A 21,831-nucleotide genomic window follows, 5' to 3' on the forward strand; every position below is an offset into this window, starting at 1 on the left:
CTCGAAAGATCATCCAGTCCAACCCCCCTGCCAGAGCAGGATCACCTAGACCAGGTCACACAGGAACATGTCCAGCCGGGTTTTGAATGTCTCCAGAGAAGGAAATGCATCTGATGGTCTCTGAAAAACTTTAGATGAGCATCACTGAGTGCTGCGACTCAAGCTGAGAACCGTTCCGCAGAGAGTGTTGGCTTGGTTTTCCCAGCAGTTCCCCCTTGTTTTAGGCTTTGTCAGGAGTCACACAGAATCACAGAATCACAGAATCACAGAACGTTAGGGATTGGAAGGGACCTCAAAAGATCATCTAGTCCAACCCCCCTGCCGGAGCAGGAACACCTAGATGAGGTTGCACAGGAAGGCGTCCAGGCGGGTTTTGAATGTCTCCAGAGAAGGAGACTCCACAACCTCTCTGGGCAGCCTGTTCCAGTGCTCTGTTACCCTCACTGAGAAGAAGTTTCTTCTCAAATTTAAGTGGAACCTCCTGTGTTCCAGCTTGTGTCCGTTACCCCTTGTCCTATCATTGTTTGTCACCGAGAAGAGCCTGGCTCCATCCTCATGACACTCACCCTTTATGTATTTATAAACATGAATAAGGTCTCCCCTCAGTCTCCTCTTCTGCAAACTAAAGAGACCCAGCTCCCTCAGCCTTTCCTCATAAGGGAGATGCTCCACTCCCTTGATCATCTTTGTAGCCCTACGCTGGACTCTCTCCAGCAGTTCCCTGTCCTTCTTGAACTGAGGGGCCCAGAACTGGACACAATATTCCAGATGCGGTCTCACCAGGGCAGAGTAGAGGAGGAGGAGAACCTCTCTCGACCTACTAACCACCCCCCTCCTGATACACCCCAGGATGGCATTGGCCTTCTTGGCCACAAGGGCACAGTGCTGGCTCATGGTCATCCTGCTGTCCACCAGGACCCCCAGGAGTCCCTGGAAATCAGTGGGAAAATTCGTGTCGACTGCCACAGGCTTCTTATCTGCATTGCCACACATCTCTGCAAGTGTTGCTCGTTGTGATGTGTCCATTTTCTTTTTTCTTTGCAGTGCGATGTCTTGGATCAGAATTTGTTAAATTTCCTCCCAGAACAAGAACATTCAGAAATTTATAAGATGTTATCTTCGTGTATGCTTATGACGGATTCTGCCTCATCGGATTACCTAAAAAGTAAGTTTTGTTTTGTCTTTCCCAGTAAATGAAAAACCACAGGCAGGATAAGAAATTACTCTCAGAAAGAGCTTTTTATGTCATGTGCAATATAAAATTTAGGTTCAAAGCCTTTTAAAAATATCTTGCCACCTGGAATGACCCTTTGGTGCTATTTTTAAATGAAACTCATTGCCTTTGTTTTACTAGGGTAAGACTACTTGCAGTTATGTTAATTATTAAATATCGTATCTTTTGAGACAGCTAAGGAAAATAGGTTATCCGATGGAAGCAGAGTTCGCCTGAGACAAATCACATTTCAATTGATATTTCAGCCTGTACAATTAAGATGCTACTCAGAGATGTGCTTATGTCTCATACCTTTGGTTTGCTTCATAGTTGCAAAGTACCAGTAAAATCATTGTAATTCTGTTTCAAATTAGATTTTGTTTTTCTTTAAAGCCCTTTTACTTGCCCCACCCTTATTCACTCTAGGAGGTAAGGCGCAGGAAACCAGAAAACGTGATAATAGAGGACATACAGCTGCTTAATCTACAGTAGGTACAAAACCTGCAGCTGATAGCTAATATGCCAAAGTTAATTTAATAGATATTTTGAGGTGATTAGGCATAGTTTTCCAACGCAAGATGTAGAACAGCTGTGAGTCGTGAAAAGCCTAAATAGAAAAAATAAAAAAAGCAGCTATAAATGAAGGATGCAATTCTCTCCTTTGCTGCACCCATGCTAATGCAGAGCAACTCCTGTGATGAAGGTGGTGTAAGGGGAGGGTGAGTTACTCTGAGTCAGTCCCGAAAGCTGTCCCTGGGCTGCAGACAGACCTGTGCACAGTGCAGATCGACCTGCATCCCTGTGAGGCGCTTCCTTGCAGAGGCTCTGATCCTGCAAGGTGCAGCAAGCTCATTGGTGTACAGGGCTCTGAGTGGTAACAAACTGCCCTCATGCTGCCCGTTGCAAGATTGGGGTTGGAAGACACCATTGGTTGTGTTCAGCTGAAATAGTATATTTATTTCTTCTTCTTTTAACAATCCAGCTGACAATGAACTGGAGTTTTATTGTCATCTTCTGAGAGGAAGTTTGAACCCAAAGGAATTTCCAACATACGAATACATAAAATTTGTAGGAAATTTTCGGTCTTACAGCAATGGTAAGCTTTAATTGTTGTATAAATGTTACTTTAGCTGTGTAAAATAAAATATAAGTATTGTTCCATTGAACAACACAGGCTTTTAACTGAAAGGACTATTTCTAGCATTATGGGGTAAATTTTGCTTAATGTGAATCTCGCAGCTGATTTGCAATAGCCGGACGAATACCTATGAAGAGTGAAATTGTGTTAGTTGCTTTTGTGACTGCCCTTCACTTATTAGCAGTGATTCTGGATGCTGGGTAAGTCTGCAAATAACGACAGGTTCAGAGGAGGGTTTGTTTGTGCTCACTAAAACTGTGCGCTGAGACTCTAGCTATTAGCTGCATAATAAGCTTGCTGCCTTATCTGCCTCTGAGAAGAGCCTGGCTCCTTCCTCCTGACACTTGCCCTTTACAAATTTATAAACATGAATGAGGTCATCCCTCAGTCTCCTCTTCTCCAAGCTAAAGAGACCCAGCTCCCTCAGTCGCTCCTCAGAAGGGAGATGCTCCACTCCCTCAATCATCTTTGTGGCTCTGCGCTGGATTCTTTCAAGCAATTCCCACAGAGGAATACAGAGGGATTTTTATTTTTATGTAAGTCAGATTGTGAAATAAAACAGGTTATGTTATAATGATAATTTTACTTGCAGTCTTCTGTGGGTAGTAAAGTTTAACAAAGACATTTTAGATTTGCAACAGTCCTGAATTTTGGGACTCCTAAGCCATTTTTTCAATCTTGTTGAACATCAGTAGTAATGGGCACAGACACACTTGAGGGCAGGGAAGGAGGGCAAAGGTGGGAAGGATGAGCAATTCTTAGAGGAACAAACAAATTGTGCGTAGAACTCTAATAGCCCTGGCTATGAGTGGTGATGGATCACCTGGTTTGTGGTAAGGAAAAGCTGCCGTGCATCCTGTGGATACCATTGCAGATGGTGCAGATTATGTTTAATGTACTTACATTAAACATGAGCTCTGTGCCAGAACTGATAATCTGCCAGATCTGCCCTCTCGCTCTGCAAAATTCTGGGAGACGGCGGCAGCACCACGTACTTGAGCGCCTGCACCCACCGCCCCGTGCTGCGGTGAGGGGTCCCCTGCTGCTGGCATCGTGGTGGCTGAGGACCCTCATCCGCCTCCCTCTCCAGATGCCATTTTGCATTCCTCTCCAGCACTGCAGAACCCAGTACCCTAAAAAAAAATATTAAAAAATAAAGAAATACAGTCAGCATAGTCACTAATGCACCACAGTCAGTCTAGGGAAACCATTTTTCAAGGGACAAAGAGCAGATTTCCACCTTCCTCGTTCCCTAACAAACAGATTGCTGCACAGCCATTAGTGTCAGAAATGAAATACTCTTTTATTACTTTCCCTTCTCCTGCCTGCCCAAGTTTGCTTTAGTTACTTGCCTGAGTGAACTCCGGAGTGGCATTTCCAAAGTTGCTGGTATTGTTCCAAATAGGTCATCCTCAGCAAAAAATTCCCCACTGTGCTTTCCAAAAACTGCACGCCACACTGCGAAAAGAAATGTCCCTGTCCCCATTTAACTTCCTGCTCTTGCTCCACATGACTAGAATAGAAACCGATGTGCAGGATGGAGATATGTATTTCTTGTTTGGTGCCATCTGATTTGAGGCTTTATTTGTATTGAAAAATGTAGCTGCCTGTATGCTTTCTAGTTTGAATGAAGCGAGATGCGGCTGCCTGACAGACGCGCACACCAAGCTGTTCTGTTTTCTAGAGCAGAAACCGGATTTCAGGTGCTGACTCATAAGGATACATTTCTACCAGGGGAATTTCTGATCCATTTTCTTCAAGGATTTTCAGCCTTTTATTTTGGCGTGACCTTAATATTGCCCTCTTACCCATTAGGATTTCATATCTCAGCATTTGTATCGGTGGCTATTTCTCAGAAAAAAAGATAAAACTTGCATTACAGATGTCTTCCCCAGCTTAATGCATACAAACTGAATGGGAACATATTGATTTCAGAAGACACCAAATCATTTTCAAAAGACCCCAGCTTACAGCTTTCAAAAAGGACCTATGCTTTCTGCTTCAATTTTTTTTTCTTTGTGCCACCTTTTTCAAAGCTTCCACTTTATTTTGTCCCTTCCTCTTTGTTCCCATCTCTGCTGCAATCTGACCCTCTGGTTGATTGGGAGGGGATGGCCTTTGCCCCCACTCTTTGAGATGGTGCCTCCTGGTCCCCTTCCCCTCTCCCCGCCACAGGACAGCAGCTTGACCATCCTGAGTAGTTTCCTCATTTCATTGCAGAGCCTGGTGGAAATATTTGTTTCACTGGTGCAAGACACCAGCATTCCCAACACTGCTCCCCCATGGCCACACATCACCCCCATGACCACCTCTTCCTCCTGCCCCCACCAACCTGGCTCCTAATCCAGCCACAAAACCACCTCCCAGCAAAGGTGGAAGCAGGCGCGTTGGACTTGGGATGTAGCAGCAGCAAACTCTGTTTGCTTGGGAGCTGATAACCGTGGGCCAAGGGCAGAGCAGGAGGAGGGAGCAAACCTCTGAAGCTGGGGGGGAGATTGGTGAGGGAGAGACGTATCACTCGCAGGGCAACACTCATCCAATGTGCGTAGGATCAGCTGGCCCCAAATCCTGCTTTTCGGAGGTGTTTGTGGAGGAAGGAGGCTAAGCTAAAGACAAGAAAAGAGTCAGCTGAACATACTGTGGGGGGAGAAAGACAGAAATTGCAAATAAGGCTTAATTAGCAGGAGAAGCTCCTTATGAATGTATTCAAGAATGCTTTTCCCTGTAGCTTTTCACAGCAGTGGAAGTGTGAGCATGTTTTTACACATGAGAGACTGATACAGGATGTTCTTCTCTAAATACAAATCTCTGCCCTTCCTCTTTAGCCATCCAATGACAAATCCTACCTTTGTTTCCAGCAGTTCGCTGAGTGTACTCTGAGTCCACCTGCATGTTCCTGTGGCAGGGACGCCAGAGCCTCTGTGGCCGGGGAGGCGCTCTCATCCCTGGGCAGGCTGCATCCCGTCTGTATACTTAACTATCCCATTCTCATTAGTGCAGTGTCATGGCAGTGACAGTGCTAGCAAAGCTTTCACCTTCTCACTTAACCTTGGCTAATGTTTTGAAGAACTGGCAGGTCCTTTTTTTGCCCTCTTGAACAGAGATGTCACTAGCTTTATTCTACTTCCACATAACCTTTGACATAACCTCCCTTGAATTATCATCTTCTTAGGCTCCTTTTATTATTGTTCATTGCTTATGTAGTAGTGGTGCTTGGGGGAAGGGGGTCATGCATGCTGGGGTCCCAGTGACCTTACCCCCCCCTTCCTCCTCCCTTGTACCTTCTACATTAATCACATTATGACTTATGGCTGGGAACATCATATTGGGATGGGTTTGAATGGATTAATGTGAAGGACTGAGCCTTAGAAAGCCAGTTAGGGGCTTAGCTGCTCTCCCTAACTTTAGTGGGGTCTCTAGGACTTTAAGGCCATTCTACTAAGATGACAAAGACGATTTTTTTTTCTGCTAGAACATATATCTGATATCTACCAAGGTGACTTGTTACCAGGATTGCTGTCAGGGAGTCAGATCACACACAGCCTGAATCTAACCCATGCTACTCCCCTAGAGGAGCAGTCGTCATCACCATTCCCCCAGCCAAGAAGGGGCAGGGAGATGCATGTGCAAGCCCCAGATACTACCCAGGAAAGTTCACATAGCTCAGGGCATGTGTTCAGTCTTTCAGAAGATCACTGTCCCTAGAGCTCCCGAGCTCAGCTATGGCTGGAGGCTAGAGGAGCTGCACCGGCCCAGTGCTATAGGGTTAGCAGGAGCGTCCATGCTTGCGCTGGTCCCAGGGATGGTGCGCGAAAACCCAAACTCTGTAACCTCTGCTGCAAGGACATTTCTGCAGCTGTATCTACACTGGGGATGTGACATGAGCCACTTGCACATGAGCAAACCTCCCTTCCCCCTTAAATTAGCTGTGCCCAAGCGAGAGCGGCCGATCAGTGAAACAGCAGTGCAAGCTGTGCGGAGTGACTGCATGAGTCACCGGCTGTGCTAAGTCAAATACAAGAGATTTTATTTTCCATTTGGGAAGATTATATAATCATCATTAATTAAGCTTCTGTGAGAAAAGTAGGACTGTAACCTGACGTGAAGGCTCAGGAGTCCCTTGAGAAGAGGAGAAGTGGCCCACGGGCCACTCAGAAGAGAAAGGTGGAGTTCCCCCTTTGCTTTTATGAGAAATACCCACTTGCTCTTGAAGCAAAAGGTTTTTCTTTTCATTTGCAAATAGGAACTCTTTCCAGTATTTTTATATCATTCATATTCTGGTCGTGTAGTCCAGATTTTAACTGAATTTGGGGAGCTGAATACATCCAAACATCTGAGGGAGTGATCACTGTACCTGTTGACCCATAGGACCTGATAAGGAGCAGAGTCACGATGGCATTGCTGATGAATAACAGTGGATCCCATCTAGTTTTGCCTGAGGGCTGGGGGGAGGAGGCAAGTAATAAGGAAAACCCTGAAAAACAAACTCTAAGGAAATGTATAGCTTCCAGTATAAAATGTCAAATTAAGTGAAAATAAATTATTTTACAAAGCCGCTTAATAGCTCACTCTGATAAGAAGAGATAAGGTGGGCTGGATTTATCCCTCCTGTGAAAATTGTTTGTGCGTATGTAAACAGAAAAAGATCTCTCACAATTATATAACCAAATATTGGCTTGGGTACCCTATTTCTGAGGTGACATACTTGATTAAAGGCTCCTGAAAGGAACAAAGCCAGAGTCCTGCCTTTCAAAGTGTTCACCAAAAGAAAAAAGGGCCACCAGCACCTTTAAAGTGGCTGATCCATCCTTTCATCCAAAATACCTGAAGGTTTCCTCTTAAAGGAGGAGATAACCGTTACGTGAAAAGAGTTCCTCATCAAGTAATATAATTAAATATTATAGTGGAATTTAAAACTGCGTATTTTTGTTCCCAATTATATGCAAACTCAGGAAGTATCTGGTTACTGGATGCTAATAATAGCAGATACTCTAATGTTAGCTGATATATCTCTTAGAGATAAGAGTAACCATCACGAAAATTAGTACGCTTGGGAGAAAAAGAAATCTTTTCACTCCCAGAACAATTAATTCAATCTGAATTCCCTTTTAAAGGAAATAAACAGATCTATACAGAAGATACAGTGATCTTGAGGCTCCATAAGCATATGCAGAAGCATCTGATAACACAAATAACTCAAACTGAAATGAGTGTTTTGATCAGAACTGACAGCCACATATTATTATTTACTATTAACAATATCATAGAAGCTGCAGCTAGCAATCTGCAGCACTTACGCTGGGCTGTCTATGGGCACTTAAGAAAAAAGGCAGCATTTCTGTCCTAAAGAATTTACTTGGGGTCCCTATCAACGCAGGATGGTGAGGAGAGAAGCAGGAGGAGGAAAGAGGAGGGAGAAGATCAAAGCAGACAAGTGATGTATGGACACCGTCACTGTTACTCATCCGATGCTACTGAGTGCAGTCTGGATTGCCACTAGCACTTTAGACTTCATCATTATATATATGAGCTGCTGAGTATTCTGTTTATCTGGGGTCTGAATTTATTTATATGAAACAATCTTGATTTTATTCTGGTCTGTTTGGCTTGTGTTTTTTGAAATCACTGTTCAGTTTGCTTGACAGTCACTAAGATTCGTTCTTTAAGCATTAACATCTACTGACAAAATAGAGAGGGTCTGCTTCTTTCAAATGGCATAAATGAGAGGTTTGCTGTTAGAAGAGTATGTTGTAAACATCCTAAGTCAAAATAAGATGACCGAGCAACCGACTGCTGTACTATTGTTAACTGAATCATGTGGCATCTGGGTTTTTTAAAATATGTTTTCATTCATTTCATGCGGCATGATTTGTATCCCTAAGGATAATATTTTTTTGTCTGTGGAAGTAAAGGGCTTGGCTCCTTATATATATTAGTTATTTTAAACATCTTCTCTTTACTGTCGTGGTCCTTTTTATGAAAAAGGAAACCCAACCAAACAGACAAAAAAGCAAACAAAAAAAACCCACAATCAGACCTGTATATATGCAAATCAGTTTCTTTCTATCTTCTTATATGATACTTGCTGGTAATTTAATATTTCTTCTACACAAGAATTTTGTGGTAGCTGTAAGAGCAGCAGGTGTGATAGGTAACCACACAAACTATTAAAATTCATGCTAAGGAGTATCAGCTAACTGAGAGGTATGCGACAACTGTTTCACCTTTCTGATTATGTATTTAGCTTTGTCACATGACTTTCTAATTCCCTACTCAAGATATTTTTCCTAGATCATTTAATTGTGAAACACACATGCCCTCATTTACCCAAGCCCACCTGTTTATAGCCGGCTTACCATTTTCATCAGGCGCCTTCTTGCAAAAGCACTCCAAGACCTATATTTGACTTATAAATGTTAATATCATCATAGCTGCAGACTTCGTCCTATCTTTGCCATTCAGCTGTTTTTCCATGGCGCTCTCAGAAAGTTTGCCACTGAACTTTGCTACTTCAAGATGTTGTATGTTTCTTTTAAAGAGACTTGGAGAATTAGAAAGTATGATTTTTCAGAAGGCGTGCCTAAAAGATTACACAGGGATTTATTTTTTTTTAAATTCATCTGATGATCTCTTTTTTTAACTACACTTTAAAAGTTATCAACAAAAAAAGTTGAGATTTGCTGAGCAGCTGCCAGAGCAGAGCAAAACAGGCCGTGCAGATAGAGCCGTGGGAAGAACAGATACCAATTAAACAACCAAATAAATCAGGCAGCAAAGTAATTCAGAAACAAAATGTGGGATTTCGGTTATTGCAGTTGTTCTTTTCAGACCAAGATGTACATTTCAAGGTGGTGGCTACCTGCCTGCATCATCGAGGCTTTTGGTGCTTTGGGTTTTGTGAAGGGCACCTGAGCATGGAGATGGCCCAGTAGCTGTTCAAAGACTGGGTGACCTTCAGCCAGGCCAGCTCTGTCTCATCTCCTTGGGTTTATTCATTCACTGCCCCTAAGTTCAACATTCCCAAATGTTGTGATGAAATACCGAAGTGAATATGTTGCTGTACTAAATGATAATTATTACCCTTTTAGTAGTGCACTTACCTCTTGGAAACGCAATCCTATTTTGTAAACGCCACATTCAGGGATACATTCTGCTCTCTTCTGGGGATACGTCTCAGGCTTATGGCTGTTTACATCAAAAAGCTGATGTACAAAAGCCATCAGCTCTCTTTGATGCAACTCGGTCTCCACCAAGCATTTCTTCTGCAACTGATGTCATTTGCAAGCCCATGGGTTCACTAACTAGGTGAAATTATCATACCTGCACTTCAGAGGCTGAATGTGCTCATCTTATTTTCATATCTGAGAGCCCAGCCTGCACACACTTGCTTCTGAACTTGGCTATTACAGAGAGAAATGGCCCCATTGACTTCAAATGTGACAACATACTAGGTAGTAAGCTTGGAAGTAACTTTTTACAATGCCCTTAATATGGGTTTATAGCAATACCATTAATTTTTAAACAGGACTGACTACAGAAATTGACAGACTTGCAAAAATAATCATACCAGAGAAGAACCAGTAACTCTCAACTCTGGCTTCTCCTGTCTCCTGTAGCTCCTACCTCCTTCTTCTTTTTTTCCACCTCTTGTATTAATAATCCCATAGAAGCCCTCGTATATGCACATAACCCCAGGAGCAGAACAGGAATACATATTCCTAGGAAGTCCCCAGAGCAAGTGTGCTTTGCTGGTGAAAGGAGGAAAATTTTGCCCATATTTTTAATCTTAATATCCAGTCAGCCATGCCCTCCAGACTCAACTGCAAGAAAGGGCTGTAATCTCTGTGGATGTTCACATCTGCATTGCCTTCTCAGATGAGGAATCTTTCTTCCCCTTTTTGGCGCAATACATATATATATATAGTGCACACAGTGGCCTAAACCAATTAATCCTGGGTGGGAATTCTCCTCAGAGTACTTATTTTTCTGTCTCATATCCTGTTATCCTTGTTATCAGCTATGTATCCTTATTCTAAGGCTTTTAATAGGTTGAACTCTGTTCCAAAAGCCCATGTGATAAATTGAGACTCCTTCCATCTCTACAATTTATGCCCGTGAACTAAAGCCCATTGCAGAAACACCCCAGAATAAAAATTGCTAGTGACCTCCTCCCAAGATAGATACAAAACTCTTCATTTTCATAGGAATGGACATGCTTATCCTTGCTTTGTCTTGTGCAGTACAGACAAACTGCAGGAAACTTGGATATAGAGGGCTAATAGTAAGGAATAATAGTTCCATATTAGCATTAATCCCTATTAGCATTAGATTGACTCATATTGGTGGTCTCTGGCTGCTAGATGGGACCTTTGCTGCCCCCATGGGAGACAGTCAGCTGAGCAGGGCTAGAGCCCATAGGGCCAGTCCCATTTCCACTGCAGCTTGGCACACAGTTGTCTTTCACTGCTGTGGGAGTGGGATTACCATCTCTAAACAGCTCAAATGTGGATGAAGAATTTGCATTATGCCATTCTACCATAGGACTGTGGGCTAGCTTAAGGCAGTGCATTCTTTGGGCAACACATTTCTATGGCAGGAGGTGCTAGTGGGCCCTCAAAGCAACCCAAGAGCCATGCAACCAAAAAAAAGACACAAAATCTGTAGCCACATTGCATCCAGCTTTTCCCTTCTGCCCAGTGTTTCAGGAGAAAGCAGGCCATCTGCAGGCTCACTAGAGATGCCCAGCTCTGTAAGCCAGTGCCTTACACAGAGTCCTCTTTGCTCTCCTTTAAAACAAGGAGAACTTGAGCACGCTGAGGGCAGCTCTTAGATGCAGAAAGGGAAGATGCACTTCAGCAGCCGTGAATCACACGCAGCCTCTTGCTAGCTCGATGAAGCCTCGCTGGCTGTGGGCCTGGGTGTTTTGCCACTGATGACTTGACGAACTCTTTTCAGCTCCCTCCCTTGCCAATGCTTGTTTTCACTGCCTCATGGAAGTTAGCACGCTAGGCATACTGCAGCATATATTTTTCTCTTGTGAATGATGAAAAAGAGCAATTGGATGCGTGGGGTTTCTTTCCAGAAAGCTGGTTTATTCTCTGTAATAAGGTTTGGCCTTATTTTTATCAGGATTAACCTATAAGATTCATACTTGAAGTTAAGCGCTGATGTCTTTCTGCCTAACATGACTGACTTGGATTTAAATATATGCATATCAGCTTTAAAAGCTTTTAGAGCACTTCTCTGAATAAAATTAGTATTAGTATGCTTCAAGTGTGCAAAATATTCAGGGAGAGCAAATCTCATATGAGGCATGACTGCGGGTCCCATTTTTTTCCCTACCTAGTGCCTAACTCCACTTGCAATGGCTTTGACGAGGCTGTCCCAAGGGCTTACAGAGCACCCCCAGGGAAGCAGATCTGCTTCGTTGCGACTGTTCGTTTGGCAACGCCTCAGTTTTTAAAGGTAAGTGCGTGCCCTGGATCCCCTTCATTTCAGAACTTCTCAAAACACTTTCAGACGAGGTGACACACACAAGTTCTTAATTGTGCTAATTGAATGGATTACAGATATCACATTACATGCGTAAAAATCCAGTGAAGAGGATTATCAGTGCAAAGCAGGATCTGCAAAAGCAGTGTCACTTCTGCCCCCTTGCATGGTAACTGTAAACCCTCCTTGCATTAGGAATTGCAAAGTCACTTTGAAATTCAGTTCTTCATTACTTCTTACTGTCCCTGCGATGGGACACTGTACAGATGCCCACCAATGCTTTCGTTTGTGACCCACAGTGTCTCTGGGTGACAGCAGCTGGTTTTCATCCTCCCAAATTCTGGTAGTAAAATAGTTGCTTCTGGAAATAAGGATAGGCCACCCAACCTTGTGCCTGGCACTGTGGGTCCCTAATTAACAAATGGGAACTACTGCATCAGGTGTCCCATCCTCAGATGTTAAGAGATTAAAAAGTCTAATTCAGACCTACCAGGTATGAAATCACTGCTCCTCGGCCTGGCTCCGTTACTGCCCAGAGGCCTGCAGGGTCAACTGATTCATGGCCCCAGCAGGCAAGTAGAGTCCCTTCTAGGTAAGTGAGAGCACTTCCCATAAATCTTAACCACATAAGTAATCGTATTAGCAGTAGGAGCTGGAGTTAAGGTTCTCCGGGAACTCTGAAAGCAAATTCCCTTGTCTGGGCAACTAACACATCAAAATAAACAGGGAAACTAAATCGGCTGCATGTGGCAATGAGCTGCCCAGTGTGAGGGGGAAAGCAGCTGCCAAACAAACTGGAGAAGGCCTTAGGTGCTGCAAAATCCTAGCCACTAATCTCTTCTGTTCATCTGGGTGACTGACTTAACCCCACGTCCTCTAAAACAAAGTAAAAAATACTTATCTGACTGGCAGAATCAGAGTTTTGGTTGCACGCAGCAATGTTTGCATCTTGCACCTTGAATTTTAGGGTATGTTCTTGGCATGGATTTTAGTGTAAACTGGAGCAGGAGAGAGAGGAATTTAAGGTATGCATGAAGCCTTTTGCCACTGTTCAGCCAGGAATTTTAATCTCCTTTGTGAACATTGGTATTTATCAAAGAAATGCTTGATGGCAGCACACATCAGGTTGTCCTCTGGTCCCAAGAGGGTTTAAAACACTGGTGATCTGAAAGACTTCACTCCATGAGAGTGAGAGCAGAGAGAGAAGTGGTGGTGGAGGCAATGGGAGTGTGTCACTGAGCCCATGGCACAGGGGGATGTGGCACCAGCGAGCAGGGGGAGAGCAGCATTGGGGGCCAGCAGGTAGGCGGTCCTTACCAGTGAGAATGGACACCCTCCTGCGGGAGAGATATAGGGGACACAGTGATGATGGACGCCACCAAATTCTGAGTGCTGATGCCCTGCCTGCTGTAATTCACTTATTATTTATCATTCTCACGAGCGTCAAGGGCTGCTGTGAGTCTTAAGGGCCAGCTTCTTCCTGCCTGGCACTGGGGTGCCACGGGTGCCACGGGTGCCACGGGTGCCAACTTTGGAGCAAAGCACCAGGCAAAATGGCCGCCTTTCACCCACCTGCCGGGCCTGCACAGGCTGCCTGCCTGAGAAGGCATTTCCCCCTCCGCAGCACGTTGTGTCCCCCAAGCTATTGAGTGGGAAAGACAGTGTCCCCCTTTCTCAAAGAGGTCTCAGAGGGCAGATGTCCAAAAGGGCCAGGCAAGGGCAGTGGGTATCTTAAGCAGCACAGAGAGAGCAAGGAAAGATGTGGCAAAACCAGGTGAGACCAAGCACAGACTGGATGCTGGGAAGGGGCTGTGGGGAGCACAGCTCTCATACCCCAGGCACTGCTTCAAAGCCATAAAAACTTTAGTCCCTTAAGGAACATTCATGGCTCTTATGTCCACATGCCTCACAAGTTCTTCTACCTAACACCTGCAAAAATGTTGGCATTGATAAATACAAAAGATTGCTCTCTGGAATTACCAGAAAACATGTGAATCTTCTGTTTTCTCCTCTTATGCACTGTGTATTTATAGCTAACAAAAGCTAGATCATAGAATCACAGAATTGTTTAAGTTGGAAAAGACTTTTAAGATCATTGAGTCCAACTGTAAGCCTAGCCCTGCCAAGTCCACCACTAAACCATGTCCCTAAGTGCCACAGCTACCCGTCTGTTAAATACCTCAGGGGTGGTGACTCCACCACTTTCCTGGGCAGCCTGCTCCAATGCCTGACAATCCTTTAGGTGAATAAATTTTTCCTAATTTCCAATCTAAACCTCCCCTGGCATAGCTTGAGGCCTTTTCCTCTTGTCCTATCACGTGTTACTTGGGAGAAGAGACCAACCCCCACCTCACTACAACCTCCTTTCAGGGAGTTGAAGCAGAGGGATGAAGCCGCAGCTCTCAGTAAGTTTATTTTCTTCACCATACAGGAGATGTGCATCGTGGAAGAGCCTCTAGAGGAATTCACATCAAGACACAGTCTGGAGTGGAAATTTTTATTCCTGGATCACAGGTTCGTGACAAGAAAAGCACTCCTGGTTGGGTTCGATGCCTGTCTACTGCACTGCTGTAAGTGCAGTTCTCTCAAATAGTGATCCATTTCACATCTAAATCGCATGAACAGGAGGGCTGCCACTGAAATGCCTACAAAAGCTGATGTTTACTATTTTACATTTATTTTTGCATTTATTTTTTCAGTCTTTTGAAACAAAACTACTCTGTTTCTCAGGCTGAATTTGTGATTAGCTTGTTCTTGTTCCCTTTGAAAATATCAATAGACCAAGGTCTGTCACACAGCAAAATGATCTAATTGTTATACAGCTGCAGAAATAATTCTTTCCCAATACAGCCAATGATTGTGCAATGTGCAATTCCCACTGAGTTATGGAGAGAAAGTCTGTGCTGGCCTGAGGCAACCAACCGTGCTGGCAAAGGTACAGAGCAACTGCCTCAGCACACCACAGATGAGCTCTGCAGGCACCCAGAGGGAAGGGACACAGAAGACCTCCCCTCCTACCCCCCTAGTCCCAGCAGATGATGGTTTCCTATCACCTTGCCATGTGCTTTCCACCATGTAGGAACTGTGGGAGCTGCAGCAGAGCTCCTGATGAAGGAAGTGCCAGGGAATTGCTCCTTCACAGCAGGTTCTTATGTGAACGTCCCTGAGAAGCTGATTTCATTTCCACAGCCACATTTTCCCTAGAAAGATGGGGTTGTCGTGGCCTTGTCCTGGGAGGACAGCACCTGCTGGCACTGCTGTGCCCAGCCAGGCATTCTGGGCACAAAGTAGGGAAATGTCAGAATTCAGTCCCCTGGGATGGACAACTGATGAGCAAGAGCAGATCTGGGATTTTTTTACATATCCATGTCAGCATGCAGAACCACCATTTCTTTCATGGTGTATGAATTCACTTATGTTGTGCCTTACTGCAGAGCACCGCCGATTATAGGATACTTGCCTTTTGAAGTGCTGGGTACTTCTGGCTACGACTATTACCATATCGATGACCTAGAGCTGCTAGCAAGGTGCCATGAACACTGTAAGTATCGCATAGCCCGGCTTCCTGTGGACTCACTGGGACACCGCCTTTCAGGGAAATGTAGTTTCAGTTAAAATTGGTTTCAGCTTGGAAGGTGAGGTTTGACCCTTGTCTCATGCCTGTATGTCTCAGCAGACTTATAGCAGACTGGGGGCACAGCAGCTGATTGGCATCTGGGAAAGACTTACCAAGCTCTGAAAAATACAATTTTACCTTCTGTATTCCCTGAAGCAGTCAGCAAAACTCACTGAATGGATAAAGTACACCAGATTAGACCTCCACTCTGTTAATAAGGAATATACAAGAATAGTTCAAGCAATCTCATAGAAGACCTTATTTTGTGTAAATTCTTGCAGATTATTTACCCTAATGTTGTTCACTGTGTAACTGGGATTACCTGTGATTATTTAAATGCAGACTATTAAGATTTAATTGAAAAATGCTTTCACTAAGTAAAGTAAAAAAGGTAATGCTTTTCAAATATTTGCTAACAGAACTGGCTGGAACATCTCAGTTTACCACCTCTGGGTGGCCTGAAAATATCCCATCAACATTGATTGCTATATAGTAAGGCTAAATACGTGCATATTTGGGAAACCCCTCGAAACCACTGAGGGAAAAAAAAAACCAAAGATTAATTTTGCTGATAAATCTTTAAAACCTGTAATACACCCCAGTTTACTGCGCTTTGAATTCTTGTCAGTCTGGGAATTTTCTTTCAGTTTCAAATTATTTTTGTCTTTGCACAGTGTTATCTCCTACACTCACTTCATTCTGCAGAGAATACTTGTCTTTTCAAGCATTTTTATCCCGTATTTTTATTCCTGCTATAGAACTTAAGATGATAACTCTTAGAAATTAATCCCAGATGTCTAATTAAGCAGTATGTGATCAGCACATAAATCAGGGTAAGATCTATGTTTAAGTTGTAGCGGACATTAATGTATTAGTGACCAAAGTTAAGGTTAATTGTACTGTGTATGCATGTACCATTCAAAGTGTCAGAAAAAGATACCTACTGATCTTTATATTTGCTTTATCATAAAACTTGACAGGACTGCTCACCCAAAAAGTGCTTAAACTCCTGTCTCCCTTGGGAATCAATGCGGCCAACAGATTTTTGTCACCCTTTTCCCATTTCCTGTCATTTTCACGTTGGAAATTGTGCTACAAGCTGTGTGTATTTTCTGCTGACAGTGATGCAATTTGGCAAGGGGAAGTCGTGCTGCTATCGGTTTCTGACCAAAGGACAGCAGTGGATCTGGCTGCAGACCCATTACTATATCACCTACCACCAGTGGAACTCCAAGCCAGAGTTCATTGTGTGCACGCACATGGTGGTAAGGTATGGAAACTCCTATCAACCGGCGGGGGCATTCAGGACAGTAAGATAAGGGCATCCTCGTGACTGCCAACATTTTCTCTTAAAAACATAACATCTTTTACGTAAAAAAAAATAAGCCTGAACTCTCTGAAGGAAATATGTTCATCATAGAAAAATGATGGGACTAAACCTAACTTTATGCTAAGCTCAATTTATCAATCATGAATTTAGGGGGAGATTAACTGTTGCGTTTTTCCATTTTGTGCAAAAATAGAGAATAGACAGATCCCTTCCTTAACCTATTCACTTCCTCTAATCCTTACATTGTTTTTACAGAGATGCATGGAAACTTTCCAGTGAAGTCATAAAGTGCTTGCAGGATATGAACTTGACCTTTATATATACTTTTTTAAATGTACTTCTTGACTTCCAAGAAGATAGGAACAGAGCAAAGAGTGAAAATTAAAACAGTCTCTCAAATGCTATGCAGTAGCATTTGACTTTTCAAAGTGATTTTTCAGCTGTTCATTTAACCTGTAAAATGTTAGAGAAATTTGGTCCTCCACTTGCTGAAAGTACATTTTATGAAATATAACAATACCACGTTGATACATAGAATTGCATTTTCCATTCAGTTATGCAGATGTTCGAGTGGAGAGAAGACAGGAGATGGGCTTGGAAGAAGTGTCCTCAGAGGTTGTGTCCTCAGCACTAAAGGTACAAAGAGAAATGGTTTTTTTCATTAATATATGCAGTAATCACAACTTGTTTCTGTGTTAACATCATTGAAGACTCCAGCATTGTCTTTCTGGGTGGATTCCCTCAACTTCAGAATTCATTGCTCACTTGAGTGATTTTAAATTAAATTGGATAAGCTCATGAAAGGATAAACCTGGAGATCAGCAACAGCCACAAATTAAGTGGAACATGAGCAGGGGCAATGTGAGATATCTCCATCTTTCCTTGGCAAGGTACTGCAGTTTAAAGATTCATTTGGACATCTTCTGGCAATCAGCCTTCTTGGCTACATCTCAGTGATCTGCTGAGGGAAGAAAGAAAAGCTCCTCCTCAGTGCACGGCTGAGCATCTCACAGAGGTTGCAGTTGCTGTCACATCCAACTGAACACAAAAGAAAGATTAGGAAAAACATCTGAAGGCACAAAATTACTATGGCAGTAACTTGCTATTTATTTCCCACTCAGTGACAGCTCTTTGTAAAATGCATTAGATGCTATTTGGAAGGGACTTTGACACCTGTGCCCAGGTCTTCTACTGCCCTACCTGGGATTAGTTCTGCTCAAGTCATTTTAGGCCAGCTAAAGAACTGGGTGTGCAACCATTACTAGATGCCTTTCAAAAGGATTTTGCCCTGACAGACACAATAGTTTTTCCCTTTTTGTTTGATTGTTTTAGGACAGTGGCACCAGCTTGGATCCTGAACAGCACTTTAATGCACTCGATATTGGTGCCTCAATCCTCAGCGCTAGTCGGACACCCTCAGTGTCATCCAGAAGCTCACCAAAATCTTCCCACACACCCAAGTCGGACCCAGCATGTGAGTGGCAATCCTGGGTTACTGCACTATTTTTAAATTAGCCAAGTTACAGAATGTGAGCCTATATAACACTGTTGCTAATTTAACCGTTATCTATGAGGTATCAATGATAGGTGTTTGTCACTGACAATGAAATGCATAACCTGAAATGGTAACATACAGGACAGAAGGTTCAAGTGCAACCACTCATACACTGGAAAATGAGTAGCCGGACTAGCCATGTGTCCTGCTGTTTCAATCTGTTATCAAAATGAGGACTTCTGTCTTCTGATTTGAGGACATCAGTGTGAGCAATACGAGGCCCCTCTGGTCTTACGTGAGTAATAGCAGCCTGTGGGTGATTCTCTTCTGGCCAAGATTCAGGCTGTTCCAGGCAAGACTTGGGCACACCTTATACCCTCTTTCTGCTCCCTGGTACAGAAGAAAAGCCAATGAACTACCCAAATTTACAGTTATTCGGCCCATATGAAGGGAGATCCAGCTGTTTTAGAACAGCTCTTGGGTCTTTTTGCTCCATTCATCGGAGCACAAAATCATAATCTGACTCATGTGCTTTTATCTTGTCCCAGGCCCTCCTTATCAGTTTAATTTTACTGCCATTGACGTAAACAAGAACAGCCTTGACTCCCGCTGGCATTTAGCCAGGCCGTACTCATTTCTAGCCAGGTCTTCTTGTAATCATCACTTCAAACGTGGATGATTTCCAGCATGTGAGAACTCACTGATACTTTTCTTGCAGCTACACCAACAAAACTGCTTGCAGAGTCTAACACTCCCTTGCCAAGAACGCCAAGCGCGCAGCAGGATTTATCCGTGCACAGACTCAGTCAGCCTACTGCTCTTCAGGTAACTTCACAGGCATCAAAATAGGCAGACGGTGTAAAGCACGTGCCACACACGCAGCTTAGCAATTAAAAATTACTTACACAAAAGCTATGACTTTTAAAGGAGGCAGACTTATAAACAAAGTTTTGTTTTGTTTTGTTTTGTTTTTAACCCAGGTTTCTTTGCCTTCTCAGCCTTCATGTGAGCTTCTCCCACAGCAGCTGCTGCCTCAAGTGACTCTACAAAATCAGCCTGCACCTCTGGCACAGGTTAGTTGGGGATCTGGAAGTGGAATAGGTCACTTGCCTGTCTATTTCTTGATATTTTCTCCTTCTGAGGGTTTTAAGCTTACCTCTTTACTAGCTAAAATCCCCAAATTCACCAGCTCTCAAACACTTCAAATACTGTGGGAAAGTAATCTGAACTGTATGTGTGTGTTGAAACGTGTCTGCCTGCTGGCATCCAGAGCAGAAGCCCAGGTACGTGTAGGCTCAGGTGCACACACACATCTGTTTCACAGGAAGACAAAAAACAGATGGAAAAAAGTGTTTTCAACTTTGCTTCTACAGAATCAGGTCCCATCAAAATCAAGGTCACAGTAAGAATTAAAAGCAAACCAAAAAACTATCAAAGACCCAGTCTTCCTAAAAACACCTGTTTGTCTGTGCTGATGCAGAACTAACCAGCAGTAAGGGACGCACAAGTTCAACAAAACCCATTTTGTGAGTGCACCAGTAATGGTGAGGATGCTGCTAGAAACAAATTCCTCAGTGAAATCTATTAACCTGTATCTCAAAAGTGGGTAATGGCCCAAAAAAACACCTCAGTGTTTCATTTGCAGTGGATTTTGAAGGAATAAATTTGAGTACCATGCTTCAATCACATTGTTTCTCTCCTGTGGTTATGCTGTGATGATACACCTCATCATCCTCTGATTTTACAAATCACAGAGTAGTCCTGGACCTAGGTTACTTCTTCTGTTGGTACCCTGTACTCCTCACAAGATGCCAGAGTTTCTTCCTGTAGCATATAAAACAGAGAAAGTCCTGAGGATCCCTGCTTTAAAATAATAAATTCTCATTTATCTTCTGTGTTTAATATTCTTTTCACGACTCCACAGCAGCATGCAGCGAAGAAGCAGCATATCAATTATCTGCTCTGAGCATTCATTTTCTTCTACAGATACTTTCTCCGTTATTCATTAACGCACTTCCAAACATCAATTAGTTTATTTATTATAAAACCACGCTTGTTTTGTTTGACTTTTTTCTACCTCCTTTTCTTCTCTGCCAAAGCTCTTTGTGAAGAGAGGCTTTCCAGTTGTTTACCAAGAGCCTTGCTGCCTTTCCCCTTCCCAGTAAAACACTCTTACTGGCACGCCAGCTCCATTTCTTCTCCACCAAATCCAGTCACACGACCACTGGTTAAGCCTCTTTGGGCTGGCTAAATCTCAGTGAAAGGAAGAGGACTGACTTGAGTCTGTCTACACAGGCAGCCTTCTGGCAGCAGAGTAACAGCAACGCTCCTGGCAAAGCTCAAGATGGAGCTTCCCTTGATGCGAAGCAGGGAAATAGCACCAGGACGTTGCAGCTCAGGTTGCTGAGGCTCACACACCATAGAGATACTCCTAGGAAAGATAGCAGTTCTCCGCAGACTTGGGTGGTTTCCATAAACTATTAATTGCTTTCTTCAATTGCTTACCTCCCACCTTAAAATAATAAAAGTCTCAGCCTACAGCAAGATAATCCATTATTTAAAAGACCTGCAGCGCTAAGTCAGTGAGTGACAAAACCCAGGTACCTGTGCTTCCCACCATGAACATTTCCTCGTTGCCATAGTTGACCGTTTTGCAGACGTTCAGCAGCAGAACACAAGCTCACCACTTTCAGAAATAGTGTGGCTGGGTGCCCCATCACCAGGAGAAGCTGCACAGGTTGCTCCCTGCTGCCTTCATCTCTCAGCTGACATTTACTGAGCCTGGTTACACAGGGCTCTGACGGGTGTCCTTGCGGCCAACATTCGGCTACGGGGCAGCAGTCGGTGGGGAAGGACATTTTAAGCAGCCGCGACCGCATCCGCAGCGAGCAGCTATCTCCTGCCTCAGGCACCATCTGCTTGAACTTCGATTAGTTTCATTTTGAGCAAAGGCTGCAATGGTTTTTGTCTCCGCTGAAACACGGAGTCTGAATGAACAGGCAGCACAATACTAGATGTCGCCTGAATGTAAATGGTTTACTTTACATCAAGTGCTCCCTATTAGGATATTTGTTTGCTTGCCTTCCTCATTGTGATAAATTAAAAACCCCTACAACACAGCGGATGTTGATGACTGAATAATAATTAGCACTAATAATCCGCTTGGGATTGCGCAGGTGTTATTCGGAAGACAGAAAGAAAGAACAAGTTGTTCGGTGGGCTGTAAAACTAATGAAACCCAGGTTCCCAGGGGCTGCACCCTGCAAGGCTGGTGCATGAACCCACCTTTTCCAGTAGAAGGGAAGGACAAGTGGATCCCTCTCTCCTTTGCTCAGCTAAAGCTATCCTGAAATTACAGCAACCTGGCATTTCTGAGACTCTCGCAACCCTGTTGTATGTCTCTCACACCAGCCAGAAGGATTGAAAGTTGGAAAGTGGGCAGAAAAGAAAGGCTGAAAGGAAGCTGAGCTAAAAAATAAGTAGGGTCTCTTTTCTTTACCCAACTACCTGTTGTCATGAAACCTGGAGGAGCAGAATATCTTTGAGG

At 43.6% G+C, this 21,831-nt stretch overlaps 1 protein-coding gene across 1 annotated transcript; it reads left to right on the plus strand.

The window, feature by feature from the left end:
- Positions 1–1,038: 1,038 nt before the first annotated feature.
- On the plus strand, positions 1,039–19,357 carry LOC104541614 (neuronal PAS domain-containing protein 2; the record flags this gene model as incomplete). The annotated part of the gene is made up of 10 exons (XM_010185720.1): positions 1,039–1,165; positions 2,196–2,309; positions 11,698–11,816; positions 14,275–14,357; positions 15,278–15,384; positions 16,582–16,729; positions 17,344–17,425; positions 18,122–18,263; positions 19,003–19,109; positions 19,265–19,357. Coding segments are annotated over 10 exons (1,122 nt in total), but the record flags the coding sequence as incomplete, so codon positions are not given.
- Positions 19,358–21,831: the final 2,474 nt, after the last annotated feature.

Source organism: Mesitornis unicolor, unplaced genomic scaffold (genome assembly GCF_000695765.1).
Source record: "Mesitornis unicolor isolate BGI_N332 unplaced genomic scaffold, ASM69576v1 scaffold43785, whole genome shotgun sequence".
NCBI lineage: Eukaryota > Metazoa > Chordata > Aves > Mesitornithiformes > Mesitornithidae > Mesitornis > Mesitornis unicolor.